Source organism: Lepidochelys olivacea, assembly GCF_965140295.1.
Source record: "Lepidochelys olivacea isolate rLepOli2 genome assembly, chromosome: 4".
Taxonomy (NCBI): domain Eukaryota; kingdom Metazoa; phylum Chordata; order Testudines; family Cheloniidae; genus Lepidochelys; species Lepidochelys olivacea.
Window position 1 is genome coordinate 118,983,343 of NC_140414.1, and position 21,652 is coordinate 119,004,994.

The 21,652-nt window shown below is 41.4% G+C and overlaps 1 protein-coding gene across 6 annotated transcripts in view; it reads left to right on the forward strand.

Annotated features, from left to right (window-relative positions):
- Nucleotides 1–21,652, forward strand: part of PROM1 (prominin 1) — a 93,146-nt gene that overhangs the window by 54,106 nt on the left and 17,388 nt on the right. For all 6 annotated transcript variants that reach the window (XM_084626857.1, XM_084626862.1, XM_084626858.1 and 3 more), the window contains 11 exons: nt 1,508–1,597; nt 3,293–3,510; nt 3,914–3,988; nt 5,403–5,466; nt 9,510–9,669; nt 14,839–14,991; nt 16,303–16,426; nt 16,897–17,000; nt 17,460–17,544; nt 19,501–19,647; nt 19,955–20,026. In XM_084626857.1, coding sequence (XP_084482983.1) covers nt 1,508–1,597; nt 3,293–3,510; nt 3,914–3,988; nt 5,403–5,466; nt 9,510–9,669; nt 14,839–14,991; nt 16,303–16,426; nt 16,897–17,000; nt 17,460–17,544; nt 19,501–19,647; nt 19,955–20,026 — 1,292 coding nt within the window. The remainder of the gene's footprint in view (nt 1–1,507; nt 1,598–3,292; nt 3,511–3,913; nt 3,989–5,402; nt 5,467–9,509; nt 9,670–14,838; nt 14,992–16,302; nt 16,427–16,896; nt 17,001–17,459; nt 17,545–19,500; nt 19,648–19,954; nt 20,027–21,652) is intronic.

Consider the following 21,652-nt stretch of genomic DNA (forward strand, 5'->3'; position numbering starts at 1 on the left):
ACCCTAACCCCCAACCTGTTCCTTCACCCCCAGCCCTGTGATCAGTGCACTCCCACCCTCAGCTCAGTGCAGAGAGAGAGGAAGAGAATGGGCTAGAACCACGGAGAAGGTAGGTTCCCCCTCTACATGGGCAGGACCGGGATCCAAGACCAGCAGCGTGCTGAGAGGAGCCGGCAGCTGGGACTCTGGCTGGCAGGAGCCAGCGGATAGAACCCCAGACCGGCAGCGGGCTGAGCCACTCAGCCCACTGCCAGTCTGGGGTCCCGGCCGCAGGCCCCGCTTAGCCTGCTGCCAGCCTAGGTGAATGGAACCTCAGGCTGGCAGCGGGCCGAGCGGGCCGGCAGCGTAAGATCAGCATTTTAATTTAATTTTAAATGAAGCTTCTTAAACATTTTGAAAACCTTGTTTACTTTACATACAACAATAGTTTAGTTATATAATATATAGACTTAAAGAGAGAAACCTTCTAAAAAACATTAAAATGTATTACTGGTACGCGAAACCTTTAATTTAAGTGAATAAATGAAGACTCAGCACACCACTTCTGAAAGGTTGCCAACCCCTGCTCTAGAGCAATAGTGAAAAGCCAGAACAAAGTGTATGGGAGCTGCTGACAAAGCATGTTAAATTAAGTTAAGCTGTGGAATGAAGTTATGGAGGAATTTAGACAAATCCAGAGTTTGACCGCTTTTAGGAAACACTGAAAAACCTTCCTGTTTAATAAAGCCTTTCCACCATAACCAGAATTAACAATGTTGACCACCTTGGATGCTCCCATGCCATAGCCCCCTGACACCGCCTCCCAAACCTGCCCCCCAAAAACCTACCCTAAGAGCTTTCTGTGACTTGAAAATGGAGGGAAGCTAGAGACTCCATGAAGTTCACTAGGGACTTCACTGTTGCCAAGTATTCTATGTGGAAGATAGTCAGATACTACAGTGATGGGCAGAAGTCCAAAAATGGAAAATTTAAAGAATCTTTGGGACTGTTTTTTAAGAACACAGCTGGGGCTTTTGGGGAAAAGGAGGGAGAAAGGGATCCAAAGAATCAATTTCCCTATTTCTTGTGCACTATGAAAAATAATTCATAGTAAAGGATTGTTGCCCAAAATTCACTGCAAAATGATGGACTCTTAAAAAAGTGTGTTCTGAAAAATGAAAAACTAAAGCGAAGGAGCAGAGCTTCGATAACAAAAAGCAATACTGGAGTACGCGTTTCTGGTGTCTTGTTGCATTGCTATTGTCTTCACTTTCCCAAGTCAGGCACGAATAAATAGACGTCACTCCCTTTTGATTTATTGTTTAATCCCATAAGTCTTAGAGGTAAGTGTTGCCAAAGAAGGTGTGAGCAGTGAAGTTGTCTTCTTACACTGAACTTTGATTTTAGTCCTGAGTGCAGCTTTTTTAGAAGTTAATAAAAATTGGTGCAAGATACTTGTTCTGATAAGTAGTGATACAGGATTGTATTGAACTGGCTTGCAGTGTGTTTTTATTTTCTCTTTCTACAGATGTTGGGCCATTGCTTGGCAGCAGAGTTCAAGAGCGGTTTGCGAAAGAAGTGCGCCCTGCACTCGATGCAGCTCTAATGATGGCAGGAGGTAAATGCACATCTCTGCTTTTATTTATTAACGTTCCATTGCCTTGTTAAGAGAGACACCCTCTCCCTATTCCACAAGTTTACGTAATTTTGTAATCAGTCTATAGGTGGAGTATTTTTCTGGGCAGTGACACTTATCAAATGAATTGAGAGTTTTGTGCATGCCTTGGGACAAGAGGGGAAAGCATGGTCCCATTACAGAGGAAAGAGCATTATTCCAGTGGCAGGAGCTTATTTTTCTTTTCCTCAGAATATGCATCCTTGTATCTTTCTGCTTAAAAAGGTATTTGACCTCTGTGAACTTTCAGACGGACGGATACTGGACCTTCTGGGTATTTAGAAGCGTCTTTGAATGCTAGGTTTTGGCTAGGTAAACGTCCCATCTTTACCTCTTCCAGTAGTCCCAATGGTTTATGGAAGTTGCAGTGGTAGAAAGTTTAGACAGCAGAGTTAGCCAGTGGATTGATTGCATTGTACGAAAGGTTTTGAGCTTATTCGGCTGGGTCTTTGTAGTGAATTTCCCATAATTTGAAATTGTATATCTATTGCCAGACTTTTTCTTCTTATATGAAAAGGCTGATTAGGAAACATTCAAACTTTTTGTGAACTGTAATTAATGAGTAGTAGTTTGTCTGCTTCTCAGGCAGGTCATACTGTTTTATACCTTCAGTCCTCATAGGTGTGTTGCTGCTTTTTATGCCTGGGCTAGCACCATCAAGTTAAAATATTTGTCTAGTTTATTGTGAAGATACCAGCAACTAAAATTTCTTGACCATACATGCTTTGGGGCTTAGTAACACTTGATTCTGTGATTTCTCCATTATAAAGATGATTTCAACAGTTCTTGTTTTATACAAGATTGCTAATTCAGGAATTTGTAAGTGGTGCAGTTGTACATACAAAAGTGCAAATTATCACTGAAGTTAGTCACTGGTTTTTTTATTTTTCTCTACCCATGCACATGAAACTGTTTGCACACATCACCAGACCCCTTTCTCATCACCCATTATCATTCTCGTTTCTTTGCTTTATTTTTCTATTTGGCTTGAAGTCAAAGTGGAAAGGGCTATCAAAGGTAAAAGACTTGACAAAATCTTGTGTGTTGTGTGAAGTGTGGTTCATTTTTTGTGCACTTTCTTGTGCATTTTTAGCTGTATCTGTTTGTCTATTACTCTTCTGTTCAGCACTTCATTGTTTTTGTATGACTGGGGTGAGATCTAAAGGCAGAAAATGTTGAACCAGCATTAGTGTTGGCTGGTGCAACATGTTCTGTTTCACTTGAAACTCAGAGTTCAGTGATGTGCCCCAAGTGTATGGTAGTGATAGAAATACAGAAAATATCGTACTGAGCTTGCAAAACAAGGCCCTGGATTTGTTGCTAATGACTTGACCCACTTGCGCTGGTATATGATAATGAAACAGTGGTCTCATTGTATTTCTGTGTTGCAATCCACCAAAACTAGTGAACCGAACAAAGAGTAAAAAGGGGTACATTTTGGGGGTGGGTGGAATCCTGGTAAAAATAGATTGACTGACTGATTATGTTTGGCCTGTACTAGCAAAATATGCCATGCTTCTATTTGCAGTATATTTTCTGCTGCAATAGTTGTTTTTTGTCATTAAATGTATGCATCTTGCTGAGTAACTGGACTGACTTCTAAATGAAACTTGTTTTAAAATCTTTGTATCATCATAGCAATCAGAGAAACAAAGGAGGCACTGGAAAATGTGAGCGTCTCTGTGGAGGTTTTGCAGGAAGGTACTGAAAGGCTGCATGCTAACCTGACCAATGTTAAAATACACCTGAGCAATACACTCAGTGACTCTGCGTGCTCTGCTGCTCAAGCTGCTTCAACTTGCAACATTATCAGAAATTCATTAAATCAACTGAATATCAATGCTAACTTCAGTGGGGTAAGAAAATATTTTTTCAACATTTCACAGTGTAGTTTCATTGTATTACCTCAGGAATATTCCTCTGATTTAGGCTCAATTTGTGTAGTAAAATGATCTGTTCTGTATCTCTTCATCTGTGCAATTTCAATGACTGCTTTCATCTTGAGTGCACTAGAAAGTAAGATAGAGAGATATATGTGTCAAACAGCTATGTTAAAGTGCTGTTCTGGCCAACACTATGATCTGCTAACTATAATTGATTATAAATTTTGCTTTCATCCAATGAAGGTTTAAGGAGAGCACTAGCAATATTGTGCTGTACATATTCTTCCAATTTGTTTTTACATCTCCTTTGAAATATATGGTCAAGTAGTGTATATGGTATTTTGGTTTATCTCAAGAATGCTTTTTTCCATCCTAGTTGCCAGGTGTGAGCACACAGCTTGCCAAAGTCAATGATGTCCTTAAAATAGACCTTTCCAGTTTGGTTCAAAAGGTATGTTTCTTTACGTTAAATAATAGGATGGGACGATTACATATGACATTTGTTCTTCGCTTTCCCAAGTAAAAGTCTTTCTTTCCCTTTCCTCTTCTTAGTGGGTTTCTCTGCTAACTGTCCCAGCGTTGGTTCACATCTTAAGATTTAATATGTAATAATACTTACTTAAGGCTTTACATCTTCAGAGCAGTGTGCATCCATAATTAACATTAATTGTCTACTGCAGGATATTCTTCAAAAGCAAAAAGACAGAATCTGGGTCTATTGCACTGGTGGGCAACCTGCGTCCCATCAGGGAAATCCACTGGCGGGCCACAAGACAGTTTGTTTACATTGACCGTCCGCAGGCATGGCTGCCTACAGCTCCCAGTGGCTGCGGTTCGCCATTCCCAGCCAACGGGAGCTACGGGAAGGGCGCAGGCTGCAGGGACGTGCTGGCCGCCACTTCCTTTGGCTCCCATTGGCCAGGAATGGCGAACCATGGCCACTGGGAGCTGCAGATGGCCGTGCCTGCAGAGGTTAATGTAAACAAACTGTCTCGTGGCCTGCCAGCGGATTACCCTGATGGACGCAGGTTGCCCACCACTGGTCTACTACCTTTTCTTATTTTAAAGCTGAGGTACTTGTAGTAGAAGCCCTGTTACAAGATAGAAAAGCAGTCCACAAGCCCCAGGGCATGAGGGGTTCATCCAGACCCCTGCCTGTCACATGGGTGATAAGAGTGAGGGGGAGATACAAAGGTAGTGAGTGATGGCTAGGTAGAGTGAAGTGTGCCCTTTCCTTTCCCATCTGGTTAAGATGATGGAAAGTTCTCCTGCAATTGGCATCCACTGTTTTGAGCATCTTGAGGTTTTTTTGTTCATAATCCTTTGTTTCCATAAAACAAAGGCCTGAGGAAAAGGATTGAAATTCTGGCCCTGGTGACCGTGTTGGTCATCTTTCCTGACTGGTGTTTCTGCTCACCACTCTCAATGTGACTTTTTTGTTTTGGGATGGGCTGGGGGCACTCTTAGAGGAGAAGACTGTGCAGGTGTTCAGCATTTCAGCATTGTTTACAGAGAATACATGCCTGTGTCCTTAGCTCTGTAAGCTTTAGGTCTGCGTTGGACAAAAAGCACCTTTGGGTCATAATCATGAGAATGTGACTGATGTATGTTTAAAAAGTGTGTGTGTGTGTGTGTGTGTGTGTGTGTTTACTTCTTCAGGGACTAATTGGGAGAGTAAACTACCTGGATTAGATTCTCTCATTAAGCTTTCTGTAGTATTTTTGTACTTTTAAGGGGTGACATAAAATTTGTTTGACATACCAGATAAGATGTGATGTGTATAATGTTAGCCCTTTTATAATAGAAAAACAGATGTGAGCAATTTGGCATTGAGATGTTCTTTTAACTCTCACCGTTTATTTTAGGGCTATGCAGCCTTTAATGATACTCCAGATTTAGTGCTGAACCAAACCAGGAACATCTTATCAGGTGAAACTGATGATAGAATTTGCTTTTTATTTTGATTGATAAATTGTTTTCTAGAGCATAACATTAAAGTTTAGTATCACTCCTTTACCATGGTTATATTTTTGTATCCTCCTTATTGGTGATGTCTCAGAAAATGCTATCAAAGATGAAATATAAAACTTGTTCACATTTTTGTAGAATGAGAAGACCACCTTTGGCAGTATTATTGTCTCATAATTAAATCTAAGAAGACAACATATGGTGTTTGTGTGCATTGTTTCTTAGACTACTGCTACCTTGCAAGTATCAAAGGCGTAGCTGTAATAGAATCATAGAATATCAGGGTTGGAAGGGACCTCAGGAGGTCATCTAGTCCAACCCCCTGCTCAAAGCAGGACCAATCCCCAATTTTTGCCCCAAATGGCCCCCTCAAGGATTGAGCTCACAACCCTGGGTTTAGAAGGCCAATGCTCAAACCTCTGAGCTATCCCTCCTCCCTAAATTAGTCTGTATCCACAAAAACAATGAGGAGTCCGGTGGTACCTTAAAGACCAACAGATGTATGTGGGCATAAGCTTTACCCACGAAAGCTTATGCCCAAATAAATCTGTTAGTCTTTCAGCTGCCACCGGACTTCTCGTTGTTTTTGCCTTGCAAGTGAAATCTTGATGTCTAAATGGCATTTGGGTTACTATATCTTTATTGTGCTATAATGTTGACCGTGCCTTGGTTGGAAAAAGCACGCATACAATATTTATTATTTATTTAAGCTAAGCTCCTAATAAAAAAAGAAACTGATCTACGTTGTGGTATAAAATCTAGTGGGTAAAACACATGCCTTACATAGTATTTTAACTTGTTCTTTATCTAACCTTTTAAGTACCCAAAAATCAAACCATTAAAATCGTTAAATTGGCTAATAGTTTAGTTATCATTAAAGGGTAGCATGTAGTACATTTAATATATGAATGTGTATACTAATGTGTTTTAATTTCTGTTCTTGCATTGTGGACCTGTTCTGCCAATATAAACAGCTGTTCCTTGTAAGTTTGGGAAAATAATACACAGTATGTATGTAAACATAGCATACTGTGTGACCTTGTCTAAAATGAGTCAAAGTTTTCTAAGCTGATGGTGTTACATTTTCTTTATTAAGGAGATCTAAATGCAAAAATACTCCTTTCCAGTAGCTGGCAATTTGCATAAAACAAGGCAGGCTTTCATTATTTTAGCAGCTTGATGTTTCTTACTAATAACTGAGTGCAGGGTAGACATCAAGTTAAAAACAGAGGGGGAAAAAATTGTAATAGAGTAATTTCATGAACAGAGAGGAGGAGGGTTTGGGTCTAGGAAACCTGGTACCTGAATCTATTTGTTTCGAAGCGTAAAAAAGGCCTGATTCTCCTGGAGGGAGGGGGGACAGTGCTGAGCATTACCAAATTCATATGACAAGTTGACATCTACAGAATGTATCCTGATGGAATAGGGTGCATCAGAATTTTGAAGGAATAAAAGAATGAAGAAAAATGCATTTCTTTATATATTTATAGTACAATAGGAGTATGAAATATTTTAGGATCTCTGTGCAGCTAAATATAATTGTTAAATTATGCCAACAGATTGGCATGTTCCCTCATAAATTGAGATGACCAAAATATTACTTCATTAGCACAGCTTTTTGAAGAATGCTGCTAACTAATTGGAAAGGCTTTTTATTTAAAGTATGCATTTTGTAAAGACTGAGATTATAACTTCTTACTCTTCCTGTGTTAAGAAGTTAATATAGGATCTTCAATTCTTTAACAGGGTGTGTTGTATACTGTAGGAATAGTGTTTAAACTAGGGCTATCAAGGGATTTAAAAAAATTAATCACAGTTTTAATCGCATTGGTAAACAATAGAATACAAATTGAAATTTATTAAATATTTTTGGATGTTTTTCTGCATTTTCGAATATATTGATTTCAATGACAACACAGAATACAAAGTGTACACTGCTCACTTTATATTTTTATTACAAATATTTGCATGGTAAAAAACAAAAGAAATAGTATTTTTCAATTCACTTAATACAAATACTGTAGTGCAATCTCTATATCAGGAAAGTTGAACTTACAAATGTAGAATTATATATTTTAAAAAAACTGCTTTCAAAAATAAAACAATGTAAAACTTTAGAGCCTGCAAGTCCACTCAGTCCTGTTTCTTGTTCAGCCAATTGCTCAGACAAACAAGTTCGTTTACATTTGCAGGAGATAATGCTGCCTGCTTCTTGTTCACAATGTCACCTAAAATTGAGAACAGGCTTTCGCATGGCACTGTTGTAGCTAGTGTTGCAAGGTATTTACATGCCAGATGCACTAGAGTGTCATATGTCCCTTCATGCTTCAACCACCATTCCAGAGGACATGCGTCCACAGGATGGATCACTTGATAACTACCTGTTCTGTTCATTCCCTCTGGGGCACCTGGCATTGGCCAGTGTCAGAAGACAGGATACTGGGATAGATGGACCATTGGTCTGACCCAGTATGGCCATTCTTATGTTATGTTCATGCTGATGGCGGGTTCTGCTCGATAACAGTCCAAAGCAATGCGGGCCGACACATGTTAATTTTCATCATCTGAGTCAGATGCCACCAGCAGGAGGTTGATTTTATTTTTTGGTGGTTCGGGTTCTGTAGTTTCTGCATCAGAGTGTTGCACTTTTAAGACTTTTGAAAGTGTGCTCCCTACCTCGTCCCTCTCAGATTTTGGAAGGCACTTCAGATTCTTAAACCTTGGGTCGAGTACTGTAGCTGTCTTTAGAAATTTCACATTGGTACCTTCTTTGCGTTTTGTCAAATCTGCAACAAAAGTGTTCTTAAAATGAACATTTGCTGGGTCATCATCCGAGACTACCATAGCATGAAATATGGCAGAATGCAGGTAAAATAGAGCCGGAGACCTACAGTTCTCCCTCAAGGAGTTCAGTCGCAAACTTAATTAACGCTTTCTTTTTTTAATGTGTCATCAGCATGGAAGCATGTCCCCTGGAATGGTGGCCGAAGCATGAAGGGGCATACAAATGTTTAGCATATCTGGCATGTAAATACCTTGCAATGCCGGCTACAGAAGTCCCACACAAATGCTTGTTCTCACTTTCTGGTGACATTGTAAATAAGAAGTGGGCAGCATTATCTCCCATAAATGTAAACAAACTTGTTTGTCATAGTGATTGGCTGAATGAGAAGTAGGACTGAGTGGACTTGTAGGCTCTAAAGTTTTGCATTGTTCTGTTTTGTTTTTTTTGAATGGTGTTTTGTAACAAAAAAATCTACATTTGTAAGTTGCACTTTTGTGATAGAGATTGTACAACAGTACTTGTATGAGGTGAATTGAAAAATACTGTTTTATCGCTTTTACAGTCCAAATATTTGTGATAATAATATAAAGTGAATGTACACTTTGTATTCTGTATCATTGAGATCAATATATTTGAAAATGCAGAAAAAAATCCAAAGATATTTAATAAATTTAAATTGGTATTTATTGTTTAACAATGCAATTAGAACTGCAATTGATTGATTGATTAATTTTTTTAATCCCGATTAATTTTTTGAGTTAATCATGTGAGTTAACTGCAATTAATCAACAGCCCTAGTTTAAACAATCTTAAAACTTCTCCTAATAATCATTCATAAACTTAGTACCTAATTGCCTGGCTCAGTATTGTTATTTCATATATTACCAAAAAAAATGGAAGATTTAAGCTAGCTGGATTTAAAAAACACATTCTTTTTAAAATGAATCAACAGAAAGAAAACTCTGACATGACGTCAACATCTTTCATTGTTAAATTAAATGTTAAAACTACAGTATGTGTGTCTTAAAATGCCATTATCTTACGTTGAAAGCTAATATTCCTTGTGGCTTGCCTGTCCTGTTTCATGCTTGTCTTCATGGCTTGCCTTTCTCCAGATACATGGCTGAAATGAATGAGCATTTTAACTTGGTGTATATAGAATATAATTTGTCTTTTATGGTCTTGTAATGATGTACTCCCACAATGCTTGGTTTTTCAGATATCAAAAATTTGTTGGACTTGATTGGTTCAAATATCACTAGCTTCACTAAAATGCTTCCTGTTCAGAAGGTTCTAGCTGATTTAACAATATATCTTACTCAGAGTGAGGCATATGTTCAAGATTATTTCCCAGTAGTGGAACAGTATGATTTCTACAGGTAGGTACACATTACTTAAGCAATAAGGTAGGAGGGGAACGCTGTCTAGGAATATTTTGACATAATTATTTGTTTTTGTCAGGACAATAAAATTGTGATCGCTGAGCGACAGTGCAGCCTCGATGCTATTGTGAAGTTGTTGTAATTTATTGTTTGTCTGGTGGTAGAGGCCTTGTCAGGATTTTGCTGGGCACTCTACAAGCATAAAGTTGGCCTTGGTCTACACTACGGGCTTAGGTCAAATTTAGCCACGTTAGGTCGATTTTAAAATGAATGCGTCTACACAACCAACCCCGTTCCATTGACCTAAAGGTCTCTTAAAATTGACTTCTATACTCCTCCCTGGCGAGGGGAGTAGCGGTAAAATTGACCTTGCTGGGTCGAATTTGGGGTAGTGCAGATGCAATTCGACGGTATTGGTCTCCGGGAGCTATCCCAGAGTGCTTCAGTGTGACCGTTCTGGACAGCACTTTGAACTCCGATGCACTAGCCAGGTACACAGTAAAAGCTCCGGGAAATTTTGCATTTAATTTCTTGTTTGGTCAGCGTGACGAGCTCAGCAGCACAGGTGACCATGCAGTCCCCCTAGAATCGCAAACGAGTTCCAGCATGGACCGAAAGGGAGACCCTAGATCTGATGCTGTATGGGGAGAAGAATCTGTGCAGGCCGAACTCCGATCAAAAAGAAGAAATGCTAATATATATGCCAAAATCGCACAGGGCATGGTGGAGAGAGGCTACTACAGGGACATGCAGCAGTGCCTAGTGAAAGTTAAGGAGCTCAGGCAAGCCTACCAAAAGACAAAGGAGGCAAATGGTCGCTCCGGGTCAGAGCCCCATATATGCCGCTTCTATGATCAGCTGCATGGCATCCTAGGGGGAGACTCTGCCATTACCCCACCACTGTCCATGGACACCTGCAAGGGGGGAGTCTCGCGCAACAAGGAGGAGGATTTTGTGGATGAGGAAGAGGAGGAGAATGCGCAGCAGGCAAACAGCGAATCCTTTCTCCCTGGCAGCCAGGACCTTTTAATCACCCTGGAGCCAATACCCTCCCAAGGCGGGATCCCCAACCCTGAAGCTGGAGAAGGCAGCTCTGGTGAGTGCACATTTGTAACTACAGTACAGGGTTTAAAAGCAACAGTGTTTAATGTTTGATTTGCCCTGAAGAATTGGGATGCATTCGCAGCCGGTACAGCTACTGGAAAAGTCTGTTAATGTGTCTGGGGATGGAGCAGGAATCCTCCAGGGACATCTCCATGAAGCTCTCCTGGCGGTACTCTGAAAGCCTTTTCAGAAGGTTTCTGGGGAGGACTGCCTTATTTCGTCCTCCACGGTAGGACACTTTACCATGCCTAGCAAGTAGTCTGGAATCATTGCAGCACAAAGCATGGCAGCGAATGGTCCTGGATTTTGGTTGCATTCAAGCAACATTTGGTCTTTATCTTTCTGTGTTAGCCTCAGGAGAGTGATATCATTCATAGTCACCTGGTTGAAGTAGTGGAATTTTTATAAGGGAACAGTAAAAGGATCCCGTTCATGCTGGGTTGTTTGCACATGGCTAAAAGGGATCATCCTGGAGAATAGCCACGCGGTGGTGGGAGGGGTGAAGGGATCATCCCAGAGAATAGCCCTGTGGTGAGGTGGGGGGAGGTGTGTGCTGCACATCCACCCGAAAACCACAGCCCCTCCTTTTAATTGTGAAACCCAACTGGCATTGCTTGCTATGGGAAAGGATGGCACTGCAGTTTGAAACCATTCCCACATGTTATGAAGGCAGAAGAAGCCAACCCTGCATACCAAAAGGCTTACCATCACTGCCTGGAAACTGTTGCCCCAGCCGTGTATGATGTGTCACCGTACCGGCAGGCGCTCAATATAAAAGGCAAAATGCGACCTGTACCTAAAGCACACGTGCTGTCTGCTGTGAATTGCTTGATTCACTGTGAAAGAGTCTCCCTTTTGTTCTCAGAAATGTATCATCTTAAATTTTACTCTCCCTTTTTTTCTCCCCCCAGGTTCAAGTGTTTCTGTGCTCCCCCTATCACCTCTGTTCCTGAAGTTATTGCAGATTAGAAGGCGAAAAAAAAGCACTTGTGATGACATGTTTTCTGAGCTCATGCAGTCCTCCTGCACTGAAAGGGCACAGCTTAATGCATGGAGGCATTCAGTGGCAGAGGCCAGGAAAGCATTAAGTGAGCGTGAAGAGCAGAGGCAGGAGGTGATGCTGAGGCTAATGGGGGAGCAAACGGACATGATGAAGCATCTGTTGGAGCTGTAGGAAAGCCAACAAGAGCACAGAGTCCCGCTGCATCCACTGTATAACCGCCTGCCCTCCTCCCCAGGTTCCATATCCTCCTCTCCCAGACATCCAAGAATGCGAGGTGGGAGGCTCCAGGCACCCAGCCACTCCACTCCAGAGGATGGCCCAAGCAACAGAAAGTTGTCATTCAAACAGTTTTGATTTGTAGTGTGGCTACAATAAGCAATGTAGCCTTGTCCTTTCCTCCTCCCGCACCCCACCCCACCCGGGCTACCTTGTCAGTTATCTCACTTATTTTTATTAATAAAGAAAGAGTGCATGGTTTCAAAACAATAGATACTTTATTTCCTTTGCCAGCTGTGATTGAAGGGGGGAGGGTGGCTGGCTTACAGGGAATTAAAATCAACAAAGGGTACGGGTTTGCAGCAAGGAGAAACACACACAGCTGTCACACCGTAGCCTGGCCAGTCATGAAACTGGTTTTCAAAGTCTCTCTGATGTGCAGCACACCTAGCTGTGCTCTTCCAATCGCCCTGGTGTCTGGCTGCTCAAAATCGGCTGCCAGGCGATTTGCCTCAACCTCCCACCCCGCCATAAATGTCTCCCCCTTACTCTCACAGATATTATGGAGCAAGCAGCAATAACAATGGGAATGTTGGTTGCGCTGAGATCTAACCTAGTCAGCAAACAGCACCAGCGCACTTTTAAACATCCAAAGGCACATTCTACCACCTTTCTGCACTTGCTCAGCCTATAATTGAACTGCTCCTTACTACTGTCCAGGCTGCCTGTGTTTCATGAGCCATGGGAGTAAGGGGTGGGCTGGGTCCCCAAGGATAACTATTGTCATTTCAACATCCCCAACGGTAATTTTCTGGTCTGGGAAGTAAGTCCCTTCTTGCAACTGCTTGAACAGCCCTGAGTTCCTAAAGATGCGAGTGTCATGCACCTTTCCCTGCCATCCCACGTTGATGTCGGTGAAACGTCCCTTGTGATCTACCAGTGCTTGCATCACCATTGAGAAGTACCCCTTGCGGTTTATATACTGATTGGCAAGGTGGTCCGGTGCCAAGATAGGGGTATGTGTTCCGTCTATCGCCCCACCACAGTTAGGGAACCCCATTGCAGCAAAGCCATCCACTATGACCTGCACGTTTCCCAGAGTCACTACCCTTGATAGCAGAATGTCAGTGATTGCATTGGCTACTTGGATCACGGCAGTCCCCACAGTAGACTTGCCCACTCCAAATTGATTCCTGACTGACCGGTAGCAGTCAGGCATTGCAAGCTTCCACAGGGCTATTGCCACTCACTTTTCGACTGTCAGGGAAGCTCTCATCTTGGTATTCCTGCACTTCAGGGCGGGGGAAAGCAACTCACAAAGTTCAAGAAAGTGGCCTTATGCATGCGAAAGTTTGGCAGCCACTGTGAATCATCCCATACCCGCAACATTATGTGGTCCCACCAGTCAGTGCTTGTTTGCCGGGCCCAGAATCTGTGTACCACTGTATCAACCAGCCCCACTGCCGCGATGATGTCCCAATTACCACAGCCCCACTGCCCCCATGGTGTCCCAGTTGCCACAGTGGTTTCAGGAACATCTGTGTCCATGTCCTCATCACAATCGTCCTCGTGCTGGCATCTCTTAGCTGAGTTCTGCGCGTACTCCAGGATAATGCGTGAGGTGTTTACAATGCTCACAACGGCAGCAATGAGCTGAGCAGGCTCCATGGTTGCCGTGGTATGGCGTTTGCATGGGTAACCCAGGAAAAAAGGGGCGAAATGATTGTCTGCCATTGCTTTCATGGAGAGAGGGAGGGGCAACTGATGACATGTACCCAAAACCACCCTCGACACTGTTTTTGCCCGTCAGGCATTGGGAACTTAACCCAGAATTCAAATGGGCAGCGGAGACTGCAGGAACTGTGGGAAGCTACCCACAGTGCACCGCTCTGTAAGTCGATGCTAGCCACAGTATTGAGGACACAGTCTGCCGACTTAATGCACTTAGTGGGGACATACACAATCGACTGTATAAAATTGATTTCTAAAAATCGACTTCTATAGGATTGACCTAATTTCGTAGTGTAGACATACCCTAAGACAGTTTCTGCACTAAAGAACTTAGTCTGTTAAGACAATCAAAGGGTGGGGATAAGGGATGTAACATACAAGCAGCATGATGGTTTGCAAATATCACGTTAGTTCCACAGTTTTCTTTTTGGTTAGCTGTGAATTTTTTTTTTGTATTTATTTGGGGGTGGCATATTTTGTTTTGTGCATCAAATGTCTTGTAGGGCAAGAGTGAGAAAGAAGGAGAGATGGGAGGGAGAGAAATCAGAATAAATGAAAGGAAGGATGGAGAGAGGCATGGAAGGTGTTGGAGTTGAGTAGTGTTGGATAAATTCTACATATGTAGGTAGATTGAGCAGAGTTACTTTGTTGTCATGAGTAAGAAGGAAAGAATACTTTGGTAGGAATTAAGGTTAATCTTGCATTTCCCTGATTATATGCCATTTAACTGTGTGCTTTTGTAATTGCAGCAATACATTGCAAAGTGCCAAATTGTGCACCTTTACCATAGGTTTTAACCCCACCAATCTAAACAGAATTGTTCTGCAACATTCAGATATGAAGTAATATTTGTGTATTTTCAGACAAGTAAACTTTACAAGAGCAATTGGAAATTCTATAACACATCCACACTCACAGATTTTTATTTGATTTTTGCACTGCTCCGTTTATAACCCATTTGAGATGGGTCTCTTCTGAATTATTAGTCACCCTGCATAATATTTTTACCCTATAATCTCTTTGATATTTCTTCTTTAATATGCATGATTGATTTTTTGGTCTCTGGTGTGTCATACATATTAATCCTGTAACTGTCTATATTGATTCATTAGATGGTTGGGTTGTCTAATTCTCTGCTGCATGGTGATTCTGATCCTGGTCTTTTACTGTCTTGGACTATTATGTGGAACTTGCGGTTATGATAAACATGCTTCTCCAACAACCAGAGGCTGTATCTCAAACACTGGTGGCAATTTCCTTATGGCGTGAGTTTATATTTTTAAAAATATAAGTTAAATATTACACAAACATCTCTTGCAGTTATGTACTGTATTGTGGAAAGTATATTTTGAAGTGCAGTGGCTTTATTACCTGGGTAAATATATACGCTGGCCAACTGAGGGCGGGGGTGATAGATTTTTAAGAGGAAAATACAGATTAAATGTTTGGAAACTAAGTGCGTCAGTGGAAGCAAGTTCTAGCCTTGGGATGCGTCAAAAGATGTTAGGCTGGCATTGATATACATTTACTAGAGGATTTACTAGAGGATCATGTGAGAAGATAAGCCATGTGAATCTATTATAGTGAGAGCATTTTGGCTAACAAACATCCATTTAAACCAACTTGGGAATTGCAAAATTGGGACATATGTCTAATTATTTAGACTATAAAGGGAATCTGTAGTTTTCCTCTAAAAATAATATGTATGGAACATATTTTTAAACATGGTTTGGGCTCCAAAAGAAAGAGATTCTATCGGCTGCATCAGAAGAATAGGGGAATATGGCCTATTTCTGTCTGATTGCTGAGGGCTTTTTTCTGTGGGCGATAATGATCCTTAGGGATCCTAGCATTGGGTTTAATCCATCCTTCTTGCTGAGGAGGGCTGGAACTTGCACAACCACTTTTGAAGACTAAAGGCTTCATTTAAAAAAAAAAATTAAAAAAGGCAATGCTCTCACTCTTGACAGAGGCAATATGCTCCACTTCCAACCTAAGAAAGGAGCGAGCCTGCTTGTGTCTCAGACTCTGATCCCTAGTGTGCTTTATTCTACTCCCATTTCAAAGTGGGGTAAATTAAGTCCACTCTGCACGCAGCAGAGTCCACGCAGCCATGTAGTGCATGGCAGGCTAGTGTGATGTAGATTTATACCCCAGCTTGCCACAAACTAAATGTCCATATAAACAATTCAGTGTTCCCCAAACTTGAGGGTTGCGCACTCCTCCCCCCGGGCCTCCTGGGTGGGGGACATGGATAGCGATAACGGGGGTGGAGGTGGGTCTGGGAGCAGAGTCAGGGTGGGCGGAGCAGAGCAGTGGTGGGGGTGGAGACTTTCCCACCCCCGGGAGGGCTAGCCCAAGCTGCTGCACTGCACACCCTCCGCCCCCCCCCCGCCGAACATTCCTCCACATGTCACATAATTCAGGGACCTCTGCCTTAGTTTGATGCAGGGCTACTGGGAACAGTCTTTGCCTCTTCTTGGTGATTGCTACAGTTACTGAATTTTGGCTTAGCTACTGCATGCACTTAAATGTTCTTAAATTCTCACTAGTTTTTTTTGTTTTCCTTTTTTCAGTGGAGTAGGATTCAGTTTCCTTTTCTCCTGGGTGCTGATGATCATAGTGGTCATCACCTTTGTTACAGGTGGAAATGTAGAAAAGCTGGTCTGTGAACCCTATGAAGACAGGACTTTGTTCAAGGTGAAGTTGTTCATATTCAAAATATTAAACAAAACAACCAACCAAACAAAAAAACATTCCAAACCGACAAGTCTTTAAGATGTTTGTAAATTTTTGTGCCGATTTGGCATTTTCAATGACACACATCAGTCATGATAATATGGGACTATTAGTGTCCACTCTGGTGGAGAGGCTCATCCTCTTCTTGGTTGAATCTGCAACTGAGAATGGCAATGCAAATACTGTCTGCCTACCTCTGGAGGTAAATCTCCCGGAAGCTCAGCAGCCCATGATAACATGTGAAACTACAATTTGCACTTTCTGCTCTTGACAGATCAATGGGTCTGGTGTGTCTGCTTCTTTTTCCATCAGCAGATGATAATCTCTGAGGGTGAGACACACGTGTGTGTTGAAGGCTCTCATACACAAATTCAGGCAGGAATTTAGAAATGTAGAATTATGATAAATAATTTCAGTGCACTTTGTTCTAGGTTTTGGATACTCCATACTTACTGAATCAGCATTGGCGAAGCTACCTTTCTGCCATCGTGCTTAAAAATCCAGATATTAATTTGACCTTTGAAAAAGTTTACAGGTACCAAAAATATAAAATCTTGGCCGGGATTTACTGCTGTTACCATGCATTGCTTTTTGTGATTCCTTGTGTCTTCATTGCCAGCAATTTCCGTATTCTAGATTTCCAGCACCAAAAATTGCCTATCTACTGTATAAGGTGACCCCCTAATTTCCTAGTGAATCACTAGCAAAAATGAGTGACCCACATATAAACCAGTTATTATAGGTAGCCTTAGTATAATACAATTGAACAAAAGCAGCTGTCCTTGTGAAAAGCTGTTTTGTGTATTTTACAGCATCATAGAATCTTTAAGCAAATTGTTAAATACTGTCCTTCCCATAGCCTGACATCCAAAAGATATGGCTAGAACGCTATAAAAATTGACTAACCTAAAATGTGCTGGCATTGTTAATCATTTTAAAAAAATAGCACCAAAGTTGTTTTTCAAATTGATATATACATCATTTATTTTCATAGTGACTGTAAAGAAAACAAAGGAATTTATACTACACTTCACCTAGAAAATCTCTTCAATATCAATGAGTTTCTGAACATTAGCATGGTAAGTAAAGGAAGTTTGTGATTGTGATCCTAATGTTGGAGTGTGTGGAGGGAGATTGCAGTTGTTAGCTAACCTTTTCAGGTGTTCTTGAACACAGTAGAAACAGGTGGTTTTGGGGGGGAGGGGAAGGGTTGTCCATTCCTATATTCTCTAACAGTCAAACCTGGTTAAGCTGGGAGAAAGTGTCTTATTTTTAGTAAATAACTTTGTAGAATTCTTCCATTCAGGGTCTTCATGGGCATGGAGAGCTCTATGCATGGGATTACTTACTTACTTATTTATAAGTAAGGCTAAGATTTTTGTCACAGATATTTATAGTAAAAGTCACGGACCGGTCACAGTCAATAAAGAAAAATTCACGGAAGCCAGCGACTGGTCCCTGACTTTGACTAAAACTATCCATGATAAAATGGGAAGTGGCTGGACAGACGCTGGTTGGCTGGGAGTTCCATGGGCCCCTCCCCCTCCACCCACAGCAGTGGGGTCCCCATGCCAGCCATACCACGGGGAGCCACGGAAATCCCCCTGCGACCAGTGGTGGTGGCCGCAGGGAGCTGCAGGAGGTCCCCCCGCCACCGGCAGCCGCAGGAAGCTTATAGCCACGGCTGAAGTCACAGAGGTCTTTGGAAATCACAGATTCCGTGAACTCAGCGACTAAATCATAGCCTTATTTATAAGTAATAACATTGTTGGAGGTGGAATATAGCACGGGAGGTGTTCATGGCTTGTGATATACCAGAGGTCAGATTAGATAGATCTGGTAGTCCCTTCTGTTCTTAAGCTCTGACGCTATTTTTTATTTTACATACATGAAGACCTCAAAGTCTAGCATTCTCTAGGAGATGCTGAGACTTCTTATTAGTTGCAGACAACATATAGTCTCACTCTTCATATTTCAAGCCCCTATACTGACATGTTCAGTTTGGCAGGAAACAGAATTAAAGTTGGCCAAAGAAATGAATTGCTGTCCTATATGCTCCCCACAACCCATGTCAAAACTTGTATTATTTGAGAGAGGAAAAAATTATTTCTCCCAGCTTGGTTTCTAGAATTGGCCAAGGTTAAATGGATATAATAATCAGCTGTACTAATTTGTACTGCAGTAGCTTCTACAGGCCTCAACTAAGATTAGTGCCCCATTATAATAGGCATTGAGCCTACGCATAGCAAGAGACTGTCCCTGCCCCAAAGAGTATACAAAGAATAGACAAAACAGAGGACGGAGGAGAAATGAAGGCACAAAGACATTAAATGACTTGCCCAAGGTCTCTCAGGAATCCAGTGGCAAACTTGGAATAGAACTCTGATCTCCTGCATCCCAGTCCAACGCCCTGTTTGCTGGACGGCACAAATCGGTGCAATACTTGTCTTCTATTACATAGTAGGCTGGGGTCTTTCTGTTATCTTGATAAATTGTTAGAGGATCTTTTCTGATCAATCGGTGACCACTTTACCCAATTATGGTATAGAATTTCTGTCAAGGCTGATGATAAAATGCTAGAGTCCTATATTCTCTAGATCTACCATACAGCCTGTGGCATAGCCTGGCCATTTTAAACTGCTTTGTCTGAAGAAACACATTTCCTGCATTTTATCCCAGTGTCTGTTCTGTATGGAAATTGTACCCTCCTGAAGGAAGCATTGAAATAGGTCATGGAAATAGAGTAATCTGTAAAGGAGCTGAAAGGATGCAGAGACGGGTTAGGATATTGCAAGGTGAGAGTATGGGCATGCTGCAGGGAAAGGAAGAATCAGACCTACTATATGTCCATATTAATTGGACTTCCACTGGTATAATTGGGAGCAGAATTTGATCACTGAATTTCTATGTGCTTTAAGTGACATCAGTGATAAGTCAACAGGAGCAAATGATTTCAAGTGGGGAGTGCCTTATCACAGGAAGAATATGGACTCAGTGAGAACTGCTTCTTGTCTTTTTTTCCCCGCCCATCCCAGTATACAGAAGATGTATCACTGAAAATTGAACATATTAATGTAAATCTTAGCAATATAGTTTTGCTGGATGAAATCGGAAAGCGGAACCTTTTGGATTTCAGTTCTTCAGGAATAGACGGAATAAACTTTGCAGCATATTTGACAGAGGTAAGATAATGGTAACCTCAAATCTGGGAGGTCATGTACATCTGGAAGAAAATATAACAGTATATATTTGTCTTAACAAGCAAAACGGGTTAAAGGCTGGTTCCATATGTGTGTGTGTGTGTTGTCTTTTAAGGACACAATAAGTTGGACAAAAACACTTGAACAAGAATGCTTTTTAGGATTAGGTCCATAAATAACTTAACATTTAGGGAAAGGGCTACGTTTATGTATTAGCAGTGCCATAATTTTAAAGTAAATGTAAATGCAGTAGTAATGAGAATTAAAATGTTGCTTGTATCTTGTTTAGATCAATAAAAGTGTTACCAAAGTGGATCTTTTATCATTTGCTAATGACTTGGAAGCAAGAGCGGATCAGTTGGTGAGTTTTATTTGAACAGTGCAAAGAATATAGACCTGATGGCTGTTCACTGCTATACGTTGTTCTCTTTTCTGGCATTCTAGGGCATGTTGCAGTAATTTCCATACACTTTGTAGTTTGTAGTTTACTCAGCATTTTGTCACAGTAAATATCCACCAGTCTGGATTTCGTATGTGAAGAAAGTCATTGCTCCTCTCACACACACATGCACTCACCCTGCAATGTGGTATGTGGAGGTATATATGTAATTCTCATGTAATATGTTTCATGTTACCCCTTTTCTGTATACCCCACACACATAACTTCTGCATCTATTGTCTTGGTTTTCATTTATTGTATTTAGTATTTATTACTGCTTTTTTAAAAGAAATTGGCAAGTCCTGCAAACTCCATTACGGTATTTCAGATAAGCACTGCTTATATTTTATGATCACAACTTAACGAGAAAACTGACCCAAATCATGGTGGGGAAAGGTCATTTGAATACATTGTCCAGTTATTATGCAGTGGATGTTGGTTTTTAGTAAATATTTATATAAATGTTAGCTCCTAAAGGCCCTAGCTGAGACTGAGGCTTCATTGTGCTAGGCACTGTACAAACACACAAAAGAGATGGTACCTGCCCTGAAGAGCTTACAGTTGAAAGTTACAAACAGACAAAGGGTAGGAGGTGTGGATACAGCATACAAGCAAATTAATCCGGGGAAGAACTGGCACAGCTTTGTAGGCTAATATTGCACATTTGGTTTTATATTTCCATACATAGATTCTTTTTAAAAAAAATATGAAAATATAGTAGCCAGCAAGCATAACAGTGAAGGCAAAGCAAGGCTATCAGGTGTCCTACGGACCATGGACCTACCATATGTATGCCCCTGTACAGTGACAGGGGGTTCTCCTCCTTTCAAAGAGGCAGTGGCATGGGACCCCCCTCCGCATCCCGGGGTGGTAACAGGAGCTCCTTCTTCCCTGAGAGAGACAGGAGTAGCAACACAGCGCTCCAAATACTTACTCCAGCTTGTTGGGTACATGGGCCAGGCCTGCTGCCCTCTTCTCTTCTTACTACATGTTATCTGTTTAGATGGTGTTGACTGAGGGGGACGGGAACCCTCAGCGCTGGGGTTTTGGAGTTAACACCCTATTAAGATGCATAATGCAGGTCAAATCTTTCGTAGCTGTTGATTCAGGCTGTTTGCACACTCTGGCATATATCAGTGGTTTGGTTACACTGTTTGTTTTCAGCTTTTCTTTGTAATCATGAGAGCAAGAGACCTTTGTAATGAAAGCAGAGATTCTTCTGTCATCGCGTGACTTTAGATGTCTTAAAGATAGGTCTATACTGCCTTCATCCATCCCTGGTAACTGTTAGGATTTGTTTTGTATTTTGGTGATGGCAAGTTAGAACAAGAAAGTGGACAGAGTTTAAGGGTTCATGGAAATGGCTTCACACTAGGTTTAATTTACAACTCTGATTACATGACAGTAATGTGATTCTTTGTGCTCTGAGATTTCCGTTGACTTTTCAGTGACTCTAGCTCTCATTGTTCCTTTATTCGCTTCCTCTTTAAAATGATGTTGCCTTAACTGAACCCTTTTTATGCAAAATTTAGGAGATGAATGGCTGCC